The sequence below is a fragment of the Malania oleifera genome, chromosome 6 (assembly GCF_029873635.1).
Source record: "Malania oleifera isolate guangnan ecotype guangnan chromosome 6, ASM2987363v1, whole genome shotgun sequence".
Classification (NCBI taxonomy): Eukaryota; Viridiplantae; Streptophyta; class Magnoliopsida; order Santalales; family Ximeniaceae; genus Malania; species Malania oleifera.
In genome coordinates, this window is record NC_080422.1 from 82556587 (window position 1) to 82577957 (window position 21371).

The window sequence follows — 21371 nt, forward strand, 5'->3', positions numbered from 1 at the left end:
TATATTACTAAAATTACATTTCATATATTCAGTTTTATTCCTACTTATCCTAAACCCTTTAGACTCGAATGTGGCTCTCCAAAGTTCTAGCTTAGATTCCACTCCGCTCCTACTATTATCAATCAACACGATATCATCTGCAAACAACATCTACCAAGGGATCTCATCTTGGATATTCCTAGTAATTTCATCAATTATTAAAGTGAAAAGATAAGGTCTCAAAGAAGAACCTTAATGAACACCTATTGAGATTGGGAATTCTCAAGACTCTCCTCATATGGTCCTGACGCTAGTCACTACTCTATCATACATATCCTTAATGACCTCCGTATATCTATTGCAAGCTCCCTTCTTTTCTAATACCCAGCAAAGCACTTCCCTAGGCACTCTATCATAAGCTTTCTCTAGATCAATAAAAACCATATGCAAGTCCTTCTTCTTTTCCCCAAACTTTTTTATTAAACTTCTTAAAAGATAAATAACTTCTATTGTTGATCTCCTAGGCATAAAATCAAATTGATTTTCTAAAATCTTTGTTTCTAATCTTATTCTATTTTCAATTACCCTTTCCAATAATTTCATCATATGGCTTATAATCTTAATTCCACGATGGTTATTATAGAATGTTGCCTTTGCTTTTATATAGAGGTACTAATGTACTTTTCCTCCATTCTTCTGACATTTTCTTGATTTTTATAATATTGTTGAATAGATTAGTTAACCAAATACTTCCTTTATCCCCTAAACATTTCCAAACTTCAATCAGTATTTTATCTGGTCCTATAGATTTTCCACTTTTCATCTTTTTTAATGCCATCTTAACTTCTAGACTCCAATTTTTCAAAGAAATCTCTTATTTTTAATCTTCTCTTCATTTGTCACTTCCAAGTTTAATCTTTCATTTTGGTTTTCATTGAACTACTTATCAAAGTATCTTTGCCACCTTTCTTTTGTCTTCTTCTCTAATTAAGACATTATCATTCTCGTCCTTTATAAATTTTACAAAACCTAAATCTTTGCATTTTCCTTCTCTAGCTCTAGCAAGTCTACAAATGTCTTTTTCTCCTTCTTTTGTATCTAGCTTAGTATATAAAGTATCATAAGCTCTATGTTTAGCTTCATTGATAGTTTATTTTTACATTTTTTCTCGCTTTTTTTTTATTTATCAGGATTTTCCATATTTCTAAAATTTTGTCATATCTTACACCAATTTCTTTTTGTCTTAACAACATTTTGGACTTCTTGATCCCACCACCAACTTTCTTTACTACCCAAGTATCTTTACTACCTAAGTATCTTCCTTTGAACTCACCTAAAACCTCTTTTGCTATCCTTATGATAGAATTCGCCATTTTATTCCAAATAGTGTCTGCATCAACCTTATCCCTTATTGTCCAATCACACTCTTTGTTCATTTTATCTATGAATTTTACTATATTATCTCCCTTCAAGTTCCGCCATCTAGTCCTCTTGTGTTGATTTATGCTACTCCTTCTCTTCCATTCTTTAATATATACATATATATATATATATATATCTCTAATGCTAAGTCTCTATGTTGTGTAGCCAAACTTTCACTTGGGATAACTTTACAATCCTTACAAGATAAGCGATCCCTGTTCTTAGTTAAAAAGAAATATATTTGACTTTTATTGTACCCACTCTTGAAAGTTATTAAGTGTTCTTCTCTTTTTATAAAGCAAAATATTCATTATAACCAAATCGTAAGACATGGAAAAATCTAAGATTGTATCACCGGATTCATTTTATCTCCATATCCATGGCCTCCATGTATCCTCTCATACCCTATATTATCCTTCCCAATGTGACCATTCAAATTAGCTCCTATGAATGTCTTTTCAGACATCGAAATCCCTTGTAAAATACTGTCCATATCTTTCCAAAATTGTCTTTTCAGATTTTTAGCTAAGCCTACTTGGGGAGCATATGCACAAAGGACGTTCGCTATCTCTAGGCCTAAAACTAACTTGATTGTAATGATCCTACCCCCTATTTTTTAACATCTACTATGTTATCTTTTAGGTCTCTATCTACAATAATACCCACCCTGTTTTTATGTTTCTCTTCGCCAATGTACCAAAGTTTAAATCCTAATTTTTCAATTTCCCTAGTTTTCTCTCCTACCCATTTTATCTCTTGAAGGCAAACTGAATTAATTTTCCTTCTAAACATTATCTCCGCTATTTCCATATTTTTTACCATAAGAGTCCCTATATTCAAAGTTGTTAATCTTATCTTAGTTTCTTATACTAACTTATTAACCCTTTCCCTTTTATATTGACCCTGTCTATTCCCTTGATCTAGGTGATTTTGATAAGAATTCATGATAAAAAGATCTGATAAAGTTTTACGTTGGCTGTCAGCTACCTAACACAACCCTACTCCTTTATCCGGGCTTGGGGCTTGTTTTGTGTACAAAGACTTTGTGTTACACAGGCGAAGTACACGTATGCGTTTTTTTTTTAGCAAACTTATTTCACAAAGACAGTTTTTTAAGTTACACCCTACAACTAGTAGAAACTACTCACACAATACAATGCATTTAATTTCTTTTTAGAGCATACAATTTTGAGTGTGCATCCAAGCTAGGCTAAAATGCACGCAATAGTACTTTTTGAAAAAAAAAAAAAAATGATAATAAATTTTGTTATATTCCAAGGCTTGCAAATGAGAACACAAAAAACAAATATTAAGCCTACAAATCCTAGACACACAATCGCCACAGCTAACCGACTTTTGAAATATATATATATATATATATATATATTTAATAACAATAATAAGAAAAGAATTAGCAAGAGAGGTGAAGATGTCACCGGTGGCTGAAACTAAAAAGGTGAAGAGAACTGCTTGAAAAATACCCTTTGATGCAGGAAAATTGATGTTGGTAACGAGAATCAATTGAAGAATATTTAAGCAATGAGGAATTGAAAGAATTCTTCAATCTGCCCAAATAGGAGTTGGGTCGGAAAATGAATATGAAGTTTTGAAAATAGACAGTGCCATGGAAAATTATTTGTGCCAATAGACTAAAAACAATGAATTTATCTGCAATTTATTCAGTTAATTCATTGTTGTTTGTTTTGAAGTAGGTGGGGAGGATCTAAGGTGTAGTTATATGACCAAAACTCCAAAAAAATGAAATTGATGATTTCTATGCATAAACTTGGCTTAAATTCTATCATTTTTGTTTAGTTTGGATGCTAGCATGTTTCATATTGCATATAAGTTCAAGTCAGAATTAAGGGGGTGTTTGGCTCAGGTTATCCAAGATTCCTAGGAATGTGGTCTCAAAGAATGTTGAATGCTAACATTTGGGAACTCCTAGGAATCCTACATGTTAAAAATCTTAGATTCCTAGTAATGCAAGATGGCATGGGTATTCCAAGACCCTCCTCTCCCTTAGATATTCTTGGCCATGGGAACCCAATTTTACATATGAGCATTACAAGAATTGTATGTAATAATATTGTCATTGCGGGTTAAGTGTATTATGATAATCTTATTGAAATAATTATACCCATGTTATGCCAAACACTATAATCTTATATTTTGGGGAATCCTAATGAACAAAACCAAACAAAAATATTCCCATGAGATGGCAATCCTATTTCCATGAATGAGATGCCCAAGAAAGTGATTCTAGGAAGGAATTTAGAATAACCCAAGCCTAATGAGTAATGTCTCCCTTGAAAAGAGAATTGCAACAAACTCTTTTGACTAGTTGATGTAGGATAGCAAATAAAGAAAGAAGAAGGACCGCACGACTAAACTGTTCTATTACACAATATGTAGTTCTTACCCTAAATTAAAAGCAAAACTAAAAAATACAAGCTAACCAAAAAGACTAAAATACCCAAAAATATACCTAAATTAACAAAAATAACAACAACTAACCAAGCCTTAAGTCCCACTACGTGGGGTTGGCTACATGTTATCCTTTTCCACCAATTTACACCATCATGGGCAATTTCCTCTAACAAATTCAGAGCTATTAAATCCTAACTATTTCATTCCAAGTTATTTTAGGTTTATCTCTCTTCTACTGCCCCTCATAGTAAACTAGCTCACTCCTCACTAGTGCACTATTTGGCCTATGTTGCAAATGCCCAAACCATTTGAGTTATTTCTCCCTTATCTTTTATAGTAGTTACAACTAACTCTGCCTGTGATGCACTTAATGTCCTAATTTTTTCACACACAGCCGGTCCCAAGCCCGGGTTAAGGAGGAGGGTTGCATTAGGTAGCTGATAGCCAGTGTAAAATTTGTCAGATCACTATGATATGAATCCTTACCAAATATTTGTTGGGGCGTCCCCTATGAGCGACGCGTTGCACTTGAACCACTCGGGTGTAGCGAAAAGTGGGTGAGGGTGGGCTAGGTCGTCGCCTCGAAGCGACGCGCCGTATCGACGCCTGGGTACGGTGTCAAATATGCGAGGGTTCCTGCATCATTCTGGACGTGGGCAGGTAAAGACGTTAGTTCAGGAAACTAGGATTAGATTAGCAACTTGGAATATAGGGACACTTACGGGTAAAAGCATGGAAATTGTGGATACAATGATTATAAGAAGAATTAATATAATTTGCCTTCAAGAAACTAAGTGGGTGGGGGAGAAAGCTAGAGAAATTGATAAATCAGGATTTAAACTTTGGTACACTGGAAAAGAAAAACATAAGAATGGAGTAGGCATTATTATAGACAAAAACTTAAAAGATAGCGTTGTGGATGTAACTAGAGTAAGGGATAGAATTATAAAAATCAAAATGGTATTAGGACAAGAGATAATAAATATCATTAGTGCTTATGCTCCTCAAGTTGGCTTAGCAGAAAATCTTAAGAGACAATTTTGGGAAGATATGGATAGTATTACACAAGGCATACCAGGGACTGAGAAAATATTTATAGGAGGAGATCTGAATGGACACGTTGGAAGAGATAATAAAAATTATGAAAGGATACATAGAGGATATGGATATGGAGACAAAAATGAGTCTGAGGAGATGATCTTAGACTTTGCTATGTCATATGATTTTAGTATAATGAATACTTGCTTTAAGAAGAGAGAAGAACACTTAATAACCTTTAAAAGTGGACAAAATAGAAGTCAAATAGATTTTTTTTTAACTAGGAGGGTAGATCGTTTATCATGCAAGGATTGTAAAGTTATTCCAGGTGAAAGTCTAACTACACAACATAGAGTCTTAGTGTTAGATATATGCATTAAAAAATGGAAGAAAAAGGATAAAATAAACTAGTGTAGGAGAACTAGATGGTGGAACCTAAAAGGAGAAAATATAATAAAATTTAAAGATAAAATGATCAAAGATGGGGATTGGACCTTAGAGGATGGGATAGATTCAAATACTCTTTGGAATAGATTAGCTAGCTCTATTAAAAAAATAGCAAAAGAGATTTTAGGCGAATCAAGGGGAAGATTCTCAAATAGCAAAGAAAGTTGGTGGTGGGATAAAGAGTACAAAAAATCATAAAGACAAAAAGAATTTGGTATAAAACGTGGCAAAAATGTAGAAATAGAGATAACTTTGAAAAATATAAGGAGACAAGAAAAGATGCAAAAAAGGCCGTTAGTGAAGCTAAACATAGATCATTTAATAGTTTGTATGATAGATTAGGTACAAAAGAAGGGGAAAGAGATATATTTAAACTTGCTAAAGCTAGAGAAAGGAAGAACAAGGACTTAGGAAATGTAAAATGTATAAAAAGTGAGGATGATATTGTCTTGGTTAAAGACGAAGATATTAAAGAAAGATGGGAAGTTACTTTAGTAAGTTGTTTAATGAAAACCAAATAGAAGGCTTAAATTTAGAATTGTCAAATGAGGAAAAGACTAAAAATATAAGATTTATTCGCAAAATTAGAGTTAACGAAGTTAAGTTTGCACTAAAAAAGATGAAAAATGGGAAAGCTATGGGACCAGATAACATCCCAATTGAAGTTTGGAAATGCTTGAGTGATAACGGAATTATATGGTTAACTAATTTATTTAATACAATTATAAAAACTAAGAAAATGGCAGATGAATGGAGAAAAAGCACTTTAATACCTATATACAAAAATAAAGGAGATATTCAAAATTGTAATAACTATCGTGGAATTAAACTTATGAATTATACGATGAAACTATGGGAAAGAGTAGTTGAACAAAGATTAAGGTTAGAAACGAAGATCTCAGAAAATCAATTTGGTTTTATGCCTGGGAGATCTACCACAGAAGCTATTTATCTTTTAAGAAGATTAATGGAAAAGTTTACGGAAAAGAAGAGGGACTTGCATATGATATTTATTGACCTTGAGAAAGCATATGATAGGATACCTAGGGAAGTTCTATGGTGGGTTTTAGAAAAAAAGGGTGTATGTTGTAGTTATACCCATTTCATTAAGGATATGTACGATGGAGTAATGACTATCGATGGAGAAACTAGAGAATTTCCAATTATCATAGGTGTACATCAAGGATCTACTTTGAGTCCTTATCTTTTTGCTTTAGTGATGGACCAATTGACTAAGAGTATTCAAAAGGAGGTTCCATGGTGTATGTTGTTTGCAGATGATATTGTATTAATTGACGAAACTAGGGATGGAGTAGAGGTTGAGTTAGAATTATGGAGAGAAGCTTTGGAATCTAGAGGCTTTAAGATAAGTAGAAATAAAACAGAATATATGAAATGTAATTTTAGTAATGATAGGAGGAATGTTGGAGACAAAGTTAAACTTAATGATGAAGAAATAAATAACACTTGTAGATTTCGATACCTTGGATCTATTGTGCAAGCTGAAGGAGAAATTGAAGATGATGTAATGCATAGAGTTAAAGCAGGTTGGGTAAAATGGAGAAGTGCTTCAAGTGTTCTATGTGATCGTAGAATACCCTTAAAATTGAAAGGGAAGTTTTATAGAACAGCTACAAGACCAGCTATGCTATATGGATCAGAATGTTGGGCGACGAAGAAACATAATATCCAAAAAGTAAAAGTTGCCGAGATGAGGATGCTTAGATGGATGAGTGGTATAACATTGAAAGATAAATTAAGGAATGAACATATTCGTAGTAAGTTAGGTGTAGCTCCTATAGAAGATAAGATAAGGGAGGGACGACTCAGATGGTATGGACACTTGCAACGTGGGCCTTATAGTGCACCTGTGAGGAAGAGTGACTTAGTTACTGTGGGGGGCAGTAGAAGGGATAGGGGTAGACCTAAAATAACTTGGGAGGAGATAGTGAGTAAGGATTTAATATCTTTGAATCTATCAAAAGAAATGGTCCATGATCGCATAAATTGGCGGAAAAGGATTCATATAGCCGACCCCACTTAGTGGGACTAAGGCTTGGTTTTGTTGTTGTTGTTGTAATTCTTTTAATGTTATACTCCTCATCAACCTTAGCATTCTCATCTCAGCAACTTTTATATTTTGTTTCTTAGTTGCCTAAAATTTTGATCCATATAGCATAGCTGGTCTTACAACTGTCTTTTAAAACTTTCCTTTTAATTTTAAGGGTATTCTATGATCACACAACTCACTCGAAGCACTTCTTCATTACATCTTCTTCAAATTCTCCTTTAGCTTGTATAATAGATCCAAAGTATCAAAATGTACTAGTGTTAGTGATTTGTCTACCATCAAGCTTAACCTTTTCTCCGATATTCCTCCTACTATGACTAAAATCACATTTCATGTATTCTTCTTAGTTCTACTTATCCTAAAACCTTTAGATTCTAAAGATTCTATCCATAATTCTAACTTGGATTCTACTCCATCTCTAGTTTCATCAATTAAGATAATATCATCTGCAAACAACATACACCATGAAACCTCATTTTGGATACTGCTAGTAAGTTCATCCATCATTAGAGCAAAAAGTCAAGGACTCAAAAGAAATATTTGACGTACACCTATTGTGTGTGTGGGAATTCCATAGCCTCTCCACTTGTACTCTTGTAGACCTAACTCTAGTCATTACTCCATTATAAATATACTCAGTGACATCAGTATACCTACTACATATGCCCTTTTTTTCTAAAACTGGTGGTAGAACTTCCCTAGGTATCCTATCATATGCTTTCTCTAAGTCAATAAAAACCATATGCAGGTCCATCTTCTTTTCCCTAAACGTTTTCATTAATCTTCTTAAAAGATATATAGCTTTTGTAGTAGATCTCATAGTCAAAAAACCACATTGATTTTTTGAGATCGTTGTTTCTAACCTTAATCGTTGTTCAACTACCCTTTCCCATGGTTTCATTGTATGATTCATAAGTTTAATTAGTTATTACAATTTGAATATCTCCTTTATTTAAGTATTAAAGTGTTTTTCCACCATTCATATGGAATTTTCTTAGTTTTTATAATTGTGTTAAATAAATTAGTCAACCATAAATTCCATTATCACCTAGGCATTTCCAAACTTCAATTGGGATGTTATCTGGTCCTATAGCTTTTCCATTTTTCATCTTTTTAATGCAAACTTAACTTCATTAATCGTAATTTTGTGAATAAATCTCATATTTTTTGTCTCTTCCTTATTTTTTAATTCTAAATTTAAGCTTTCTACTTTGTTTTTATTAAATAGCTTACTAAAGTTTATGTCTTCTTCCTTAACCAAAACAATATCATCCTCACCTTTTATATATTTTACATTACCTAAGTCTTTCCTCTTTCTTTCTCTAGCTCTAGCAAGTTTAAATGTCTCTTTCCCCTAAAATATCCAGATTTTCCAAAAATAAAAAATCTAATGTTTAAATCTGCGTAAGTGCCTAAAAAAATTATCTGTTGGAGCTCCTCCATCACTAGCACTAAGGGCAAGAGTTTAATGATCAATACTAGTTCTGAAATCTGATGAGGTAGCTCATTTCAATTCCACAAATTGTTTAACTTAAGGCAGAATTTCAGTGAGTGATTTGAATAATGACTCTTAAAAAGAGAGAAAATCCTGTGTTTTATCTGCCAAGGTTTTAGACACCTCCAGGCTTATTATCCTGACTGTTTATTTGTGATTGAGAAGAGACTAAAATTGCCGTGGGAAATGTAGTGGACAGCATGCCTAGAACTTGCATCATGAATCATTGACCCAACAACTTTGACAGAGGTGGTGAAAATCAACAAAGCCCTAAATGTCTTAATTGGAGTTGAGGTTTTCAAAGGCGGGGAGAATGGATAGTCCTAAGCTGCATGAAAAATTCCTACCAACTTTGGGAGTCCAGGCCTCAATCTTGGGCCAAGGTACTCATAATTGGTTTTGTATTCAGTATTGCTTCTACTTATTATTTAGTTGTTTATTTTTTTTTAATAATTATTTGTAATTTTTATTTTTAATAAGTTTATAGTGGATAGGAAGTGTCTCTCTTGTAATATGCTTTTAAAACTAATTTGGAGAATTAATGAAGAATTTAGAATTTAATTAAGAAAGCCTGTGCTCATTCTTTGTCCCATGCATTTCCCTCTCTTCCCATTTTGTCTCTTCCCTCTCCTCTTCCTGCATCAGAAGGCCTCAAATGAATGTGTAATGTTCACAGGCTTTCTGGCCCTCATTGTGGTGTGCAGTGTTACCACTTTTCTCCTACATACCCTTAGGTACCATTTGGGGGCAGGATTTCAGGCCTTAGATTTGGATTTGTGTGGATTTGGATAGAATTTAATACAATTTTGTGCTGCATTTTTTTCAGATCCACACAATTCCTAATAAGGCCTGAAATCCAAGCTACCAAATTCAGGGTTAAGAGATCTAACCCCTCACAGAGACCTCAATAGTACCATTTAGGCAGGTAGGTGATGTGTGGTGGCTGGGCCAGCTCTCTATGGCATGCTTTACTAGATTGCTTTTCGTGGCAGACTTGAATGCCAAGGCTTGTGCAATTTAGGTGGAGGTGGAGGTGGCAGCAGCGATGGTTATGACGATAAGGGTGCAAGTTGGTTTGACTAGGTAAATTTTTGCCTAACCTTTAACTGAATTATACAAAAAAAAAGTTTCAAGTATTATCTTTTATGTGAAGGGCTAACGTAAATTAAATGATTTGCTATGATTTCAGTATTTTTTATAGCCATGAGCTATGAAAAATTTTAGTTCTTTTTTGGGGATTACGTGCCCAAACAGAATAATGGAAGTTATTAAGATGGTGGCAGCGATGATGCTGGTGATTGCGAGGTAGCATAATGATGATAAAATGGTACTAGTACTAGTAGTATATGCAAAAATATGTAATGACATGCCCATTTAACCTAATGCCCATTCCACCAAAATTCTTCCTCAAGCAAATTTATGCAATGACAGTCTGTGCTAGGATCAAGTTAGGATTTGCAAAAAAGTCATTAAAATGAAAAATGGAAAGTAGTCTATGACTGGTTGTGAAATGGTGTGAACCCTAATACACTGCTTAGTTTCACGGGCTGAACACGTCACAGCTTGTGAAGGGCCATGTGACACTAGCTAAAACACTCTTGCTTATCTAGTCAACTGAAAGTATACTGGTTTACTAGAACGGACACATTCACTACCATCAATACAAAGTAAGCGGAAGCATTAAACAATTAATCAAGTAAACAAAAGTCACATGGTAAACAGTACGTGTGTTTAGCGAGGGAAGCAAATAGGCTAAACATGTTTACAAATGTTAGTGAGTTATGCAATGATTAATGAACACTCACCCCTCTCCAAAAGAGCTTTCTATGATATTCTAGCTTTCGCACTAGGAAACATAAAATTGATCGAGGAGTCATACTTCCATTTTACACGAAGGCATTGACGCACTTTATGAATAAAACCTATACTACTATTTACAATTTTATAAGATTGTTACCCATCCTATGTACACAAGACAAGCAGTCATAGACAAAAATAATGCCCTGAACAGGCTTGACTCCTAACATTCTACCCCACTTATGCAATCGACATTCTCGTGGACTTTGACCTTAAGTATTTTTCAGTTTTTTGTCTACAAACAATTCCATGTCATTTGCTAACATCTAGTTGATTTTTTTGGTCTCCAAGGCCTTACCACTTCACTAAGAACTTGGGCCGCTTCTTCCTTGATGATTTGAACTCTCTGCTTGCAAGGATGACTTCAACTTCTCCTTTATCAAGTTGTGTTGTCTTTAGTGATGCTCTGGTTGACTAACTTTTGCTTGGGTCTTCAATGTTGGCATTGAATGGCTTGAGGCAGCTGACGTAAAACATAGGGATGCACCTTTATCCAAGTTGGGTGATCAACCTTGTAAAAGGCCTTCCAAACTTTAGCCAAGATGAGACTAGTCCTTCATGCTTTCAAAGTAGTCTTCTAGTGACTTGATTTATTCTAGATGGAGCTTAACAAGCACCAAGACACCCACGTTAAGATGTATGCTCTCAGACTCTTTCCATTACGCGGCACATCCATGGTGTGTGGACAGCGGTTGCTAGTCTATAATAATCTCAAAAGGACTCTGGTTGGTTTTTGAGCTCATTTGGGCATTGAAACAAAATTGAGCCACGGTGAGTAGCTACACCCAATTCTTTTGGTTGGCAATGACGAAATGGCTAGATACTCCTTTAGTAGCTTGTTGAATCTCTTTGTTTGTCTATCTGTCTACAAGTGGTAGCTTAAAGAGATGTTAAGCTCTGAACTAAGGATTCTGAAAAGTTTTATCTTGTGAATCTCGAGTCTCGGTCACTAACAATGTCTCAGGGGACACCCCAATACTTTATGATATGCTTGAAGAACAATTATCTTGTCTCCTTTTCTGAACAATAATTTGGTGCAATTATAAAAGTATCATACTTCAAAAACTTGCCAATAACCACGAGTATAGACACTGGGTCTCAAACTCAGGGTAAATTGATGATAAAGTCAAGTGGGAAACTCTCTTATAGTCTCGTTAGTACTTGAAGAGGCTCCAACAGCCCTGCAATCTTCTTGCACTCCACCTTGTCATGCCTGCAGGTAAGACAAGTTTAGGTTTACTCAACCACCTCATTCTGCATGTGTGGCCAATAATACCTTTGTTCAACAATGCCAAAGTGCAAAGCCATCTGGAGTGGCTTCTTGTTAAACCATTAATTATCTTGACATTGTCAAGGCATGTGGTGTGGGCAACTCATGTGCCAAGGCAATAGTATGAGGTGGCTTATCATGGTTTATCTTGACATTCAGTGAATTGACAATTTATGTTGCTAAGTAGGGAGCACATAAATGCTAGGTTGCCTACTTGACATGGTCAGGGATGGACATGGTCGGGGTCATGGTCCTTGACAAGGTTGCTACGGTGGTTGGTTTCATTTGACATGGTCAGATGGTTAACTCGGGTCTGTCAAGTGCCTCGTTGACACATGGTGCATGGTGCTACTTGTACGTAGAGTAAGTCATGGTTACGGAGAAACCATGCATGACACAAGGTGTTGACTGATGAGTTGTGTGTAGTCTCAATTTCAAATGTTGCAGTGTTTACATGTTGATCAGGCAAGGCAATTACTTAGTAGTTTTCCTTGTAAGGTTGACATACATGCTTGTTTGAAGTGTTAATTCATGAGTTGACATTTGGACATGTTTACTAGCCACATAATTTTAAATAGTTGGTTATGCCTTTTTGGCAAATGCTTGTTGTGTCTAGCACAATCTAGGCAATTAGGGTTGTCAATTGCAAATCCTAGGCAATTAGGGGTGTCAATTGTGTAATAATATGAAATGTGGGTGGCATGGGACACTAAAAATGGAATTCATGCATGGTGTTCTTGCACATGTAATGGGTGCATAACCCTCGTCTTTGAATAAGGTTGGGAGGTGTTGCTACTATAAATTGTTAGAACCATTATAGTGTCAAGACGTGCAGTGTGAACTTAGACCCAATGACACCTGCCCACATGTTGTCATGACTCTCTCTCAGTGGTGTCTTCCTCAGGTCTCCAGCTTGAGGTATAAAGAGTCGGTTAGCATGTGTCATCAATAATCCATCTTTTAAGGAAAATTGATGTGCTTTGCCCTCTCCCACCAACTTCATGAGGTTTTGGGTTACTAAATCTTTGACAAGGTTCTCCTTAATGTGCTCCCACATTGTCGTGTTAATCTTCCTTACTAGCAAGTGTGTTACCATCGGAAAGGCTGCAAGCTTGGTCTTCTTGCTTAGTGCATCTGCTTCATCTGCCCGGCTTATGCTCAAATAAGAAATCAAACTCCACCAAGAATTCTTGTGAACAAGCTTTCTTGGGTGATAACTTAGGTTGTGTAAAGAAGTGATTGAGAGCCGAGTTTTCTATTTTCACCATGAACTGCGACCCAAGTGGGTAATGCCGCTACACACGAAGACTGCAACATCGCTAGAGGCTTCTTTTCTTGAGCTTTGTATTTTTGCTCTACTTTACTAATCTTTGGTCTCTTGAACCCACTAAGATACCCATTCTATAACAAGACTCTACCAAGGGCATAGTTCGATACATCTGTCTGTACCACAAAGGGTTTAATGATGCCAAAAAAACAAGTACCAAATCTTGCATCATGGCTTCCCTCAGCTTGTCAAAGGCTCCCTGGTACTCCTCCATCCAGTTCCAACTATAACTGTTCTTCAACGGTTTTGTCAATGGAGCAATTCTCCTCTGGTCTTCTCCACGAACTTGCAATAATAGTTAGCGATGCCACTGTAGTCGAGATCTTTCGGTCTTGAATAACTCTCACCTTCTCCATATCCATCCATATATGACCTTGTTCAACCACATGACCAAGGAATTTGATGCTCCTTTGAGCGAAAGAGCACTTCTCCCTCTTCAAGTAAAGGTTGTTCTCCTTCAGCTTGTTGAACACCTTCCGTAGATGTTCTTCATGTTCCTCCAGAATGGAGCTACAGACAACAATGTCATTTAGGTTTACCATGACAAACTTGTCGAGGTACTTATGAAACATTTGTTCATCTATGTGCAAAATGTTGCTGGCACATTTGTCAATCTGATGGGCATCACCAAAAATAAATATGCCCATACTGCATCACACAAGTAGTCTTTGACTCATCACCATCTACTATCCTCATTTGATAATAAGTTGATCACAAATCAAGTTTGGTGAAGTATTTGTTATGACTTAGATGTTCAAACAAATCAACAACTAGTAGAATGAGATACTTGTTGTGCACAATCAGCTTGTTGAGTGCATGTTACTCAATGCATATCGGCATGCTCCCATTATGTTTCCTATGAAACAACACCAATGTTTCGAATGATATATTGAAAGGACGTATATAGCCCGCTTCCAATATCTCATCAACTTGTTTCCTCAACTCTGCTAACTTTAGAGGCGCCGCCCGATAATTTTCCTTCAGTAGGAGGCTTCACCCCTAGTAACAACTCGATCTTATGCTCCACAACTCGTTGTGGAGGTAGTTGTAAGGTAGGCCTTCGACAGCCGCTCTTGGCCTGCCTCTTGATCCACCATTACGTGGTGAAATATATGTTCACCCCTTCTTTATTTCTTCTTAAGTTGCATGCCTGATAGGAACTTCTCACCGTCCCTTTTCTTCATAATGACTTACACAATGCAAAGGTGATCTCCCATCAAACAAAAGGGAACCAACAAATGGCACCGGTACCACCTTAGTCTCCCTCAAGAATTCCATTCCAAGTATCAATTGGAAATCATCCATTGGTACAACTATGAAATTTGCATGTCCTACCCACTGTCCAAGCTTCATAGTTGTTTGGCTACTCCCAAAGTAGGTTGAGCTGTGGAGTTAACCACTTTAATGGTCCTAAGTCCTTCACCAAGTTCAAGTCAAGTCTCTACACTTCCGCTTATGAGACAAAGTTATAGGTAGCCTCATTATCCACCATAGCATGGGCGCTCTTCCCATTAATCCACAAATCCACAAACATTTGCCCATTTGCTTGGGTAACTTTTGGTTCCTTTTCTCGTCTCTCAATGCATTAAGTAACCACATTGCACCCATCCTCGAGGGTTTTCTCTCATCCTTATCATCTCCTTGCCCCTCCGCTTTGGAAGCTTGCAAGGCATCAAGTGATTAGTTGTGAGGGCAATTAGCCATTCTGTAAGAGCCTCGAAATTAAAAGCATGACATTTTACCCTTACACTAGATTGGTTGAAAGACTAAGATGATGAAGCTTCCTTTGAAGTTGACGCCGCCTTGATGTCAATTCCCTCGCTTTTGGGTTTGCCCTTCTTGAAAGACTTTTTGTTGTCTCCACCCATACCACTCTCTTTAGACATTGTGAAACTCTCTCCAACATGGTCAATGAAGTCTTCCGTGGCAACTTGTGCAGTAGGCAAGTCTTGAACTCTTTGTTGATGAAGTTCTACCTTTGCCCAATTTTTAACTCCTTAAAAAAATATAACTTCATTTTTTTTTTGACATGTCCCGAATATTTAACATTAAAGTAGAGAATTGTTTCACATACTCCTTGACTATACTAGTGTGTTTAAGATCTCGTAGTTTGGGCAGAGCATTGTCCTCAATATTCTCAAGAAAGAACTACGTCCCGAGCTCTCTCTTCAAATCTACCCCACAATCAATTACACTCCCCATTCTACATTTCATTGTACTTGGTACGCCACCATAGCTTAGTGTCACCACTCAAGTATATTGTGGCCATGGATACTTTTATCTCCTCTAAGTCGATCCTCATTGTACGAAAGTATGTCAAATAAGAAGTTCTCCAACTCCTTAGCATCACAGGCACCTCCATATGCTCGAGGTTCTAGCAATTACGTTCTTCCATATTCTATCCCCATAGAGTTGAAATCCCCTATAGAATGAACCATCAAGTTCATCTGGGCATTAAGATCACTCATATGGATCTATATAGCTTCTACAAAAGCATAAGTGCTCTAACATTTCCACAATAAAACTCTATTGATGTTTTTATGATCCCTTTAATGCATCATCACATTCAGAAAATTTGGCCATCTCTATGGTCACATTGTTGGTTGTCTCAGTCTATGCCTCTAATGCCTCAATTCTCTCGATATTGGTTGGCATGGTCTCTTACCATTGTTCCATACAATCCCACAATGCGAAGGCAACTGAATTCTCAAAATAATTAACCAAGCTCTAATAGGAACTGTCACAAGCCGAACACTTCACACATTGTGAAGGGCCATGCAACATTTGCTAAAGCACTCTTGCTTAACTAGTTAGCAGGAAGTATACCATAGTTTACCACAAGAACACATTCAGATTCATCGAATGCAAAGTAAGCAGAAGCAATAAACAAGTAAGCAAGTAGACAAGAGTCGCATAGAAAAATGTAAAACAACGTAATTCATTCTTAACACCTCCATAGGTAACATGTGTTTAGTGAGGGAGACAACTAGGCTAAACACGTTTACAAATGCTAGTGAGTTTTGGAATGATTGATGAATAGTGAACACTCACCCTCTCCTAAAAAGCTTTTTATGCCATGCTAGCTCCGACATTAGGAAATATAAAATTGACCAAGAGTCATACTCCCATTTTACACAAAGGCATTGGCTCAATCAATGAATAAAACCTATACTACTATTTACTTGATGGTTACCCATCCCATGTACAGAAGACAAGTGGTCACAAGAAAGCATAACGCCCTGAACAAGCTCAGCTCGTGGTAGAATCTATGTGTTAGGATCAAGTTAGGATTTGCAAAAAAATTATTAAAATGAAAAATGAATGTAGTTCTAACCTGTTGTGGAAATGCTATGAACCCCAATACATTGCTTAGTGTTGCTCTACATAATTGGTTTTAGTATATTTTTCATGTGTTTTCTAATATGTTTAAATCATTTAAAATTTATGTTGCATTTTCCTAATAAATGTATTTAGTTATTCTCACTTAATACCTTATTCCTAAAGTAGTAGTTCTACAGGTGGCAATGTGGTGCTTCTTTATGCTTCTAAGTATAATGATGTACATACTATTGTCAATGTTTCTGGCCGTTATAATCTGGAAAAAGGTATTGAGGAGCGCTTGGGTAAAGAATTTTTGCATCGAATCGAGGAGAATGGATTTATTGAAGTTATGAATAAGACAGGTAATCTTGTAACTCGCCTCACTTGACATTTCCCACCTTAGTTTGGTCATGATGGATTTGATACCTTCTTCATTATTTACCTGCAATCACCATGTATGTATCTTTACCATTTTACCCCACATCATGTATTTATTTCTTATCTACTGATAGATTTCAATTTTTTTTTTTTTTTGTATAATAAAAATTCCACTAAAGAAGACAAGACAAAAGTACATTATGTGATAGGTCATCTTCTAAAAATCAACTAAAAGCAATTACAATAATGCTTCCCTCCAATCCCTTTGGAGATCAGACAACAAAATCGGCCCCTTCCCCTAACCCACAACAAAAAAACAAAAAAAAAAAAAAAAAAAAAAAAAAAACAAAACAAAAGAATGTGCCTAAAAAGAAATGAGGGAGACAGTTCTCTCCCGCGAGTGGGAAGAATTTGTTTGAGCATTGAAAATTGTTGCATTTCACGTGAGCTAGTAAGTCCAAAGAAGAGCATGCCGGACATGTCCATAAAAGCTTTCGCATTTTCACTGATCCAAAAAATCACCCCAAGAAATAATCCATATTTTGAGAGACCACTAAGAATCCACATTTTGAGAAGACCACCCACACATCACCAAAACAAGAGGAAAGACCATTGCAAAGTTGTTTAGCACTAGACAATTTAAAAAAGAGGTGTGCATTTGTCTCATTAGACTCTCGGCACATCATGCAAATATTTGGATTGATGGCCTTCTAGGGTTCTCCTTACATGTTACAAGTCATTCGTATTGATCCTATTAAGAGAATTTTAACTCAAGATGAAAGCCACAATCTTAAAGGAACTTAACCTTCCAAATGACATGATACAAAGGAAAAGAACAGGGGTTGAAGGTGTCAATAAATGAAGGAAGAAAGGCTAGGAAGAAAAAGAACTTGATGAATCCCCTAGCCAAAGCCTCACATCACTCTTCATTTGGGGAACAAAAGAATCCTAAATGTTAGATTACCACTATATATAAAAGCTTAAGCTATTAGGTTGTGGGTATATCAAACCTTAACACTCCCCCGCACAGCCTAATTGCATGTGGAGAGATAAAAATAGTGAATAACACCCATATTGGGAACACAGTAAATTTTTTAACAAACTTGTAATAAACACTTGCAACAAGACTAGACCCCAAGATCTCCTAGCAACCATGGCTTTGATATCGTGTTAGGTTTCCACTTTAGCAAAGTTGTTATGTTGTGGGCCAAAAATGTGTAGCACTAAAAGCTTAAGCTATTAGGTTGTCAACCAACAATGCATATCAGGCCTTAACACAAAACACTCGACAAAATAGTGAGCTTATTAACTTCTCTTTCGTTAAGAATTTTGAAGAAGTGGAAATCTTAAGAAAAAGAGCCTCCCTCCAAAGAACAAAAGGATGCAATTGGAGCATTATGAACGAAAGAAAATCTAAAAAGATGAGGCACCAAAATCTCCAACAAAACCTCCCTCGCCTGATGATCCTTCCCAAAATTGAATGTTATTACACATTACCTACTTTGAACCAAGTAAAAGGAGAGAACAAATTAACAACCTAGGAAACAAACTTCTAGAGGCTCGCATGAGAAACATTGCCACTACCTCTAGAATCCTACCCATTCCGATGAACTCCATGCTTCTCTAAACCGTGTGCCATAAGCAGTTATCTAAAGGGAACCTCATAACCATTTCCCAATTAGAGAGATGCTTTCTGTTATCAGATTACCAAGCCCCAAACCACCCTTAGAATTAGGTCTCCTAATGCTTCTTTTAAGGCAACATCAATCATGGAGCATTGTGTTCAAACCTCAAATTTCATGTTTTATCTCATGGGTAATCTTCATTTTTGTGTTTTTGGTTCGAACTTAATGGTTGTTGCACAAAATTTTCAGTCTTTGGAAGTGAAAGAACAACCAAATTGCAAGTTTTGTTTTTTTGTTATATCCAAAAAAGCATTGATCACCTTGAATTGTATCGCTTATAGGTGTTTCTTTATTATCATTATTATTATTATTATTATTATTATTATTTTTTTTTTTATTTATTTTTATTATTATTATTATTATTATTACTATTATTATTATTATTTTTGGGTGGAAAATAACTCTGCCTATAATGCATTCAATGCCTTAATTTTTGTACACAGCCAAACCTAAGCCTGGGTAAAGGAGGGTTGTGTTAGGTAGCTAATAGCCAGTGTAAAATTTTTCAAATCACTATTATATGAATCTTGACCAATTATTCACTAAAGGGTCCCCTACGAGCGATGCTTTGCACTTATACCACCCAAGTTTAGCATAGAGTAGGCAAGGGTGGGCTAGATTATAGCCCCAACGTGATGCGCCATGTCGGCTCCTGGGTACAGTGTCAAATATGCAACGGTTCCCGCATCATTCTGGATGTGAGAAGGGAAAGAAATTCAAGAGATTAGGATTAGATAACAACTTGGAATATAGGGGCACTTATGGGTAAAAGCATGGAGTTAGTAGCTACAATTATTAAAGGAAAATTTTAACGTAATCTGCCTTCAAGAAACTAATTGGAAAGGGGAAGAAGGTAGAGAAATTGAAAGATCGAGATTCAAGCTTTGATACACTGGAAAAGAAAAAAATAAGAATGGGGTAGGAATTATTGTAGACAAAAACTTATAACATAATGTTGTAGATATCAAAAGAATATGGGATAGAATCATAAAAATCAAGATTGTCTTAGGCCAAGAATTAAAAAATGTATGAGTGCATATGCTACTCAAATAGGCTTACCAAAAAACCTTAAGAAACAATTTTGGAAAGATATGAATAGTATTATTTAAGGAATATTGAGGACTGAGAAAATATTTATAGGAGCTTATTTGAATGGAGCATTGGAAAGGATAATAAAGGTTGTGAGAAGATACATGGAGGACCTAGATATGGTGATAAAAAATGAGTTTGGGGATATGATATTAGACTTTGTCATGTCATATGACTTTGTTACAATGGATACTTGCTTTAAGAGGAGAGAAAAACACTTAATAACCTTCATGAGTAGACAAAATAAAAGTCAAATAGTTTTTGTTCTTAACATGGAGGGTAGATAGTTCATCATGAAAGAATTGTAAAGTTATCTTGGGTGAAAACTTAACTACACAACATGGAATTTTAGTGTTAGATATACAACAACAAAACCAAGCCTTAGTCCCACTAAGTGGGGTCGGCTATATGAATCATTTTCCACCAATTTATGCGATCATGGACCATTTCTTTTGATAGATTCAAGGATATTAAATCCTTACTCACTATCTCCTCCTAAGTTATTTTAGGTCTACCCCTACCCCTTCTACTGCCCCCCACAGTAACTAAGTCACTCTTCCTCACAGGTGCACTATAAGGCCTACGTTGCAAGTGTCCATATCATCTGAGTCGTCCCTCCCTTATCTTATCTTCTGTAGGAGCTACACCTAACTTACCACAAATATGTTCATTCCTTAATTTATCTTTCAATGTTATACCACTCATCCATCTAAGCATCCTCATCTCGACAACTTTTACTTTTTGGATATTATGTTTCTTCGTCGCCCAACATTCCGATCCATATAGCATAGGTGGTCTTATAGCTGTCCTATAAAACTTCCCTTTCAATTTTAAGGGTATTCTACGATCACATAGCACACTTGAAGCACTTCTCCATTTTACCCAACCTGCTTTAACTCTATGCATTACATCATCTTCAATTTCTCCTTTAGCTTGCATAATAGATCCAAGGTATCGAAATATACAAGTGCTATTTATTTCTTCATCATCAAGTTTAACTTTGTCTCCAATATTCCTCCTATCATTACTAAAATTACATTTCATATATTCTGTTTTATTTCTACTTATCCTAAAGCCTCTAGATTCCAAAGCTTCTCTCCATAATTCTAACTCAGCCTCTATTCCATCCCTAGTTTCGTCAATTAATATAATATCATCTGCAAACAATATACACCATGGAACCTCCTTTTGAATACTCTTAGTCAATTGGTCCATCACTAAAGCAAAAAGATAAGGACTCAAAGCAGATCCTTGATGTACACCTATGGTAATTGGAAATTCTCTAGTTTCTCCATCTATAGTCCTTACACTAGTCATTAGTCCATCATACATATCCTTAATGACATTGGTATACCTACAATATATACCCTTTTTTTCTAAAACCTACCATAGAACTTCCCTAGGTATCCTATCATATGCTTTCTCAAGGTCAATAAATATCATATGCAAGTCCCTCTTCTTTTCCCTAAACTTTTCCATTAATCTTCTTAAAAGATATATAGCTTCTGTGGTAGATCTCCCAGGCATAAAACCAAATTGATTTTCTGAGATCTTCGTTTCTA

At 35.8% G+C, this 21371-nt stretch overlaps 1 protein-coding gene and 1 long non-coding RNA gene across 4 annotated transcripts in view; both read left to right on the forward strand.

The window, feature by feature from the left end:
• The window catches only part of LOC131157472 (uncharacterized), a 43995-nt gene that overhangs the window by 12462 nt on the left and 10162 nt on the right, over window positions 1–21371 (forward strand). For all 3 annotated transcript variants that reach the window (XM_058111659.1, XM_058111658.1, XM_058111660.1), the window contains one exon: window positions 16855–17019. In XM_058111659.1, the coding sequence (XP_057967642.1) occupies window positions 16855–17019 (165 nt within the window). The remainder of the gene's footprint in view (window positions 1–16854; window positions 17020–21371) is intronic.
• On the forward strand, window positions 9139–9936 carry LOC131157473 (uncharacterized). The gene is made up of 3 exons (XR_009137271.1): window positions 9139–9265; window positions 9709–9807; window positions 9904–9936. It is a non-coding gene; the product is annotated as an uncharacterized LOC131157473 (long non-coding RNA).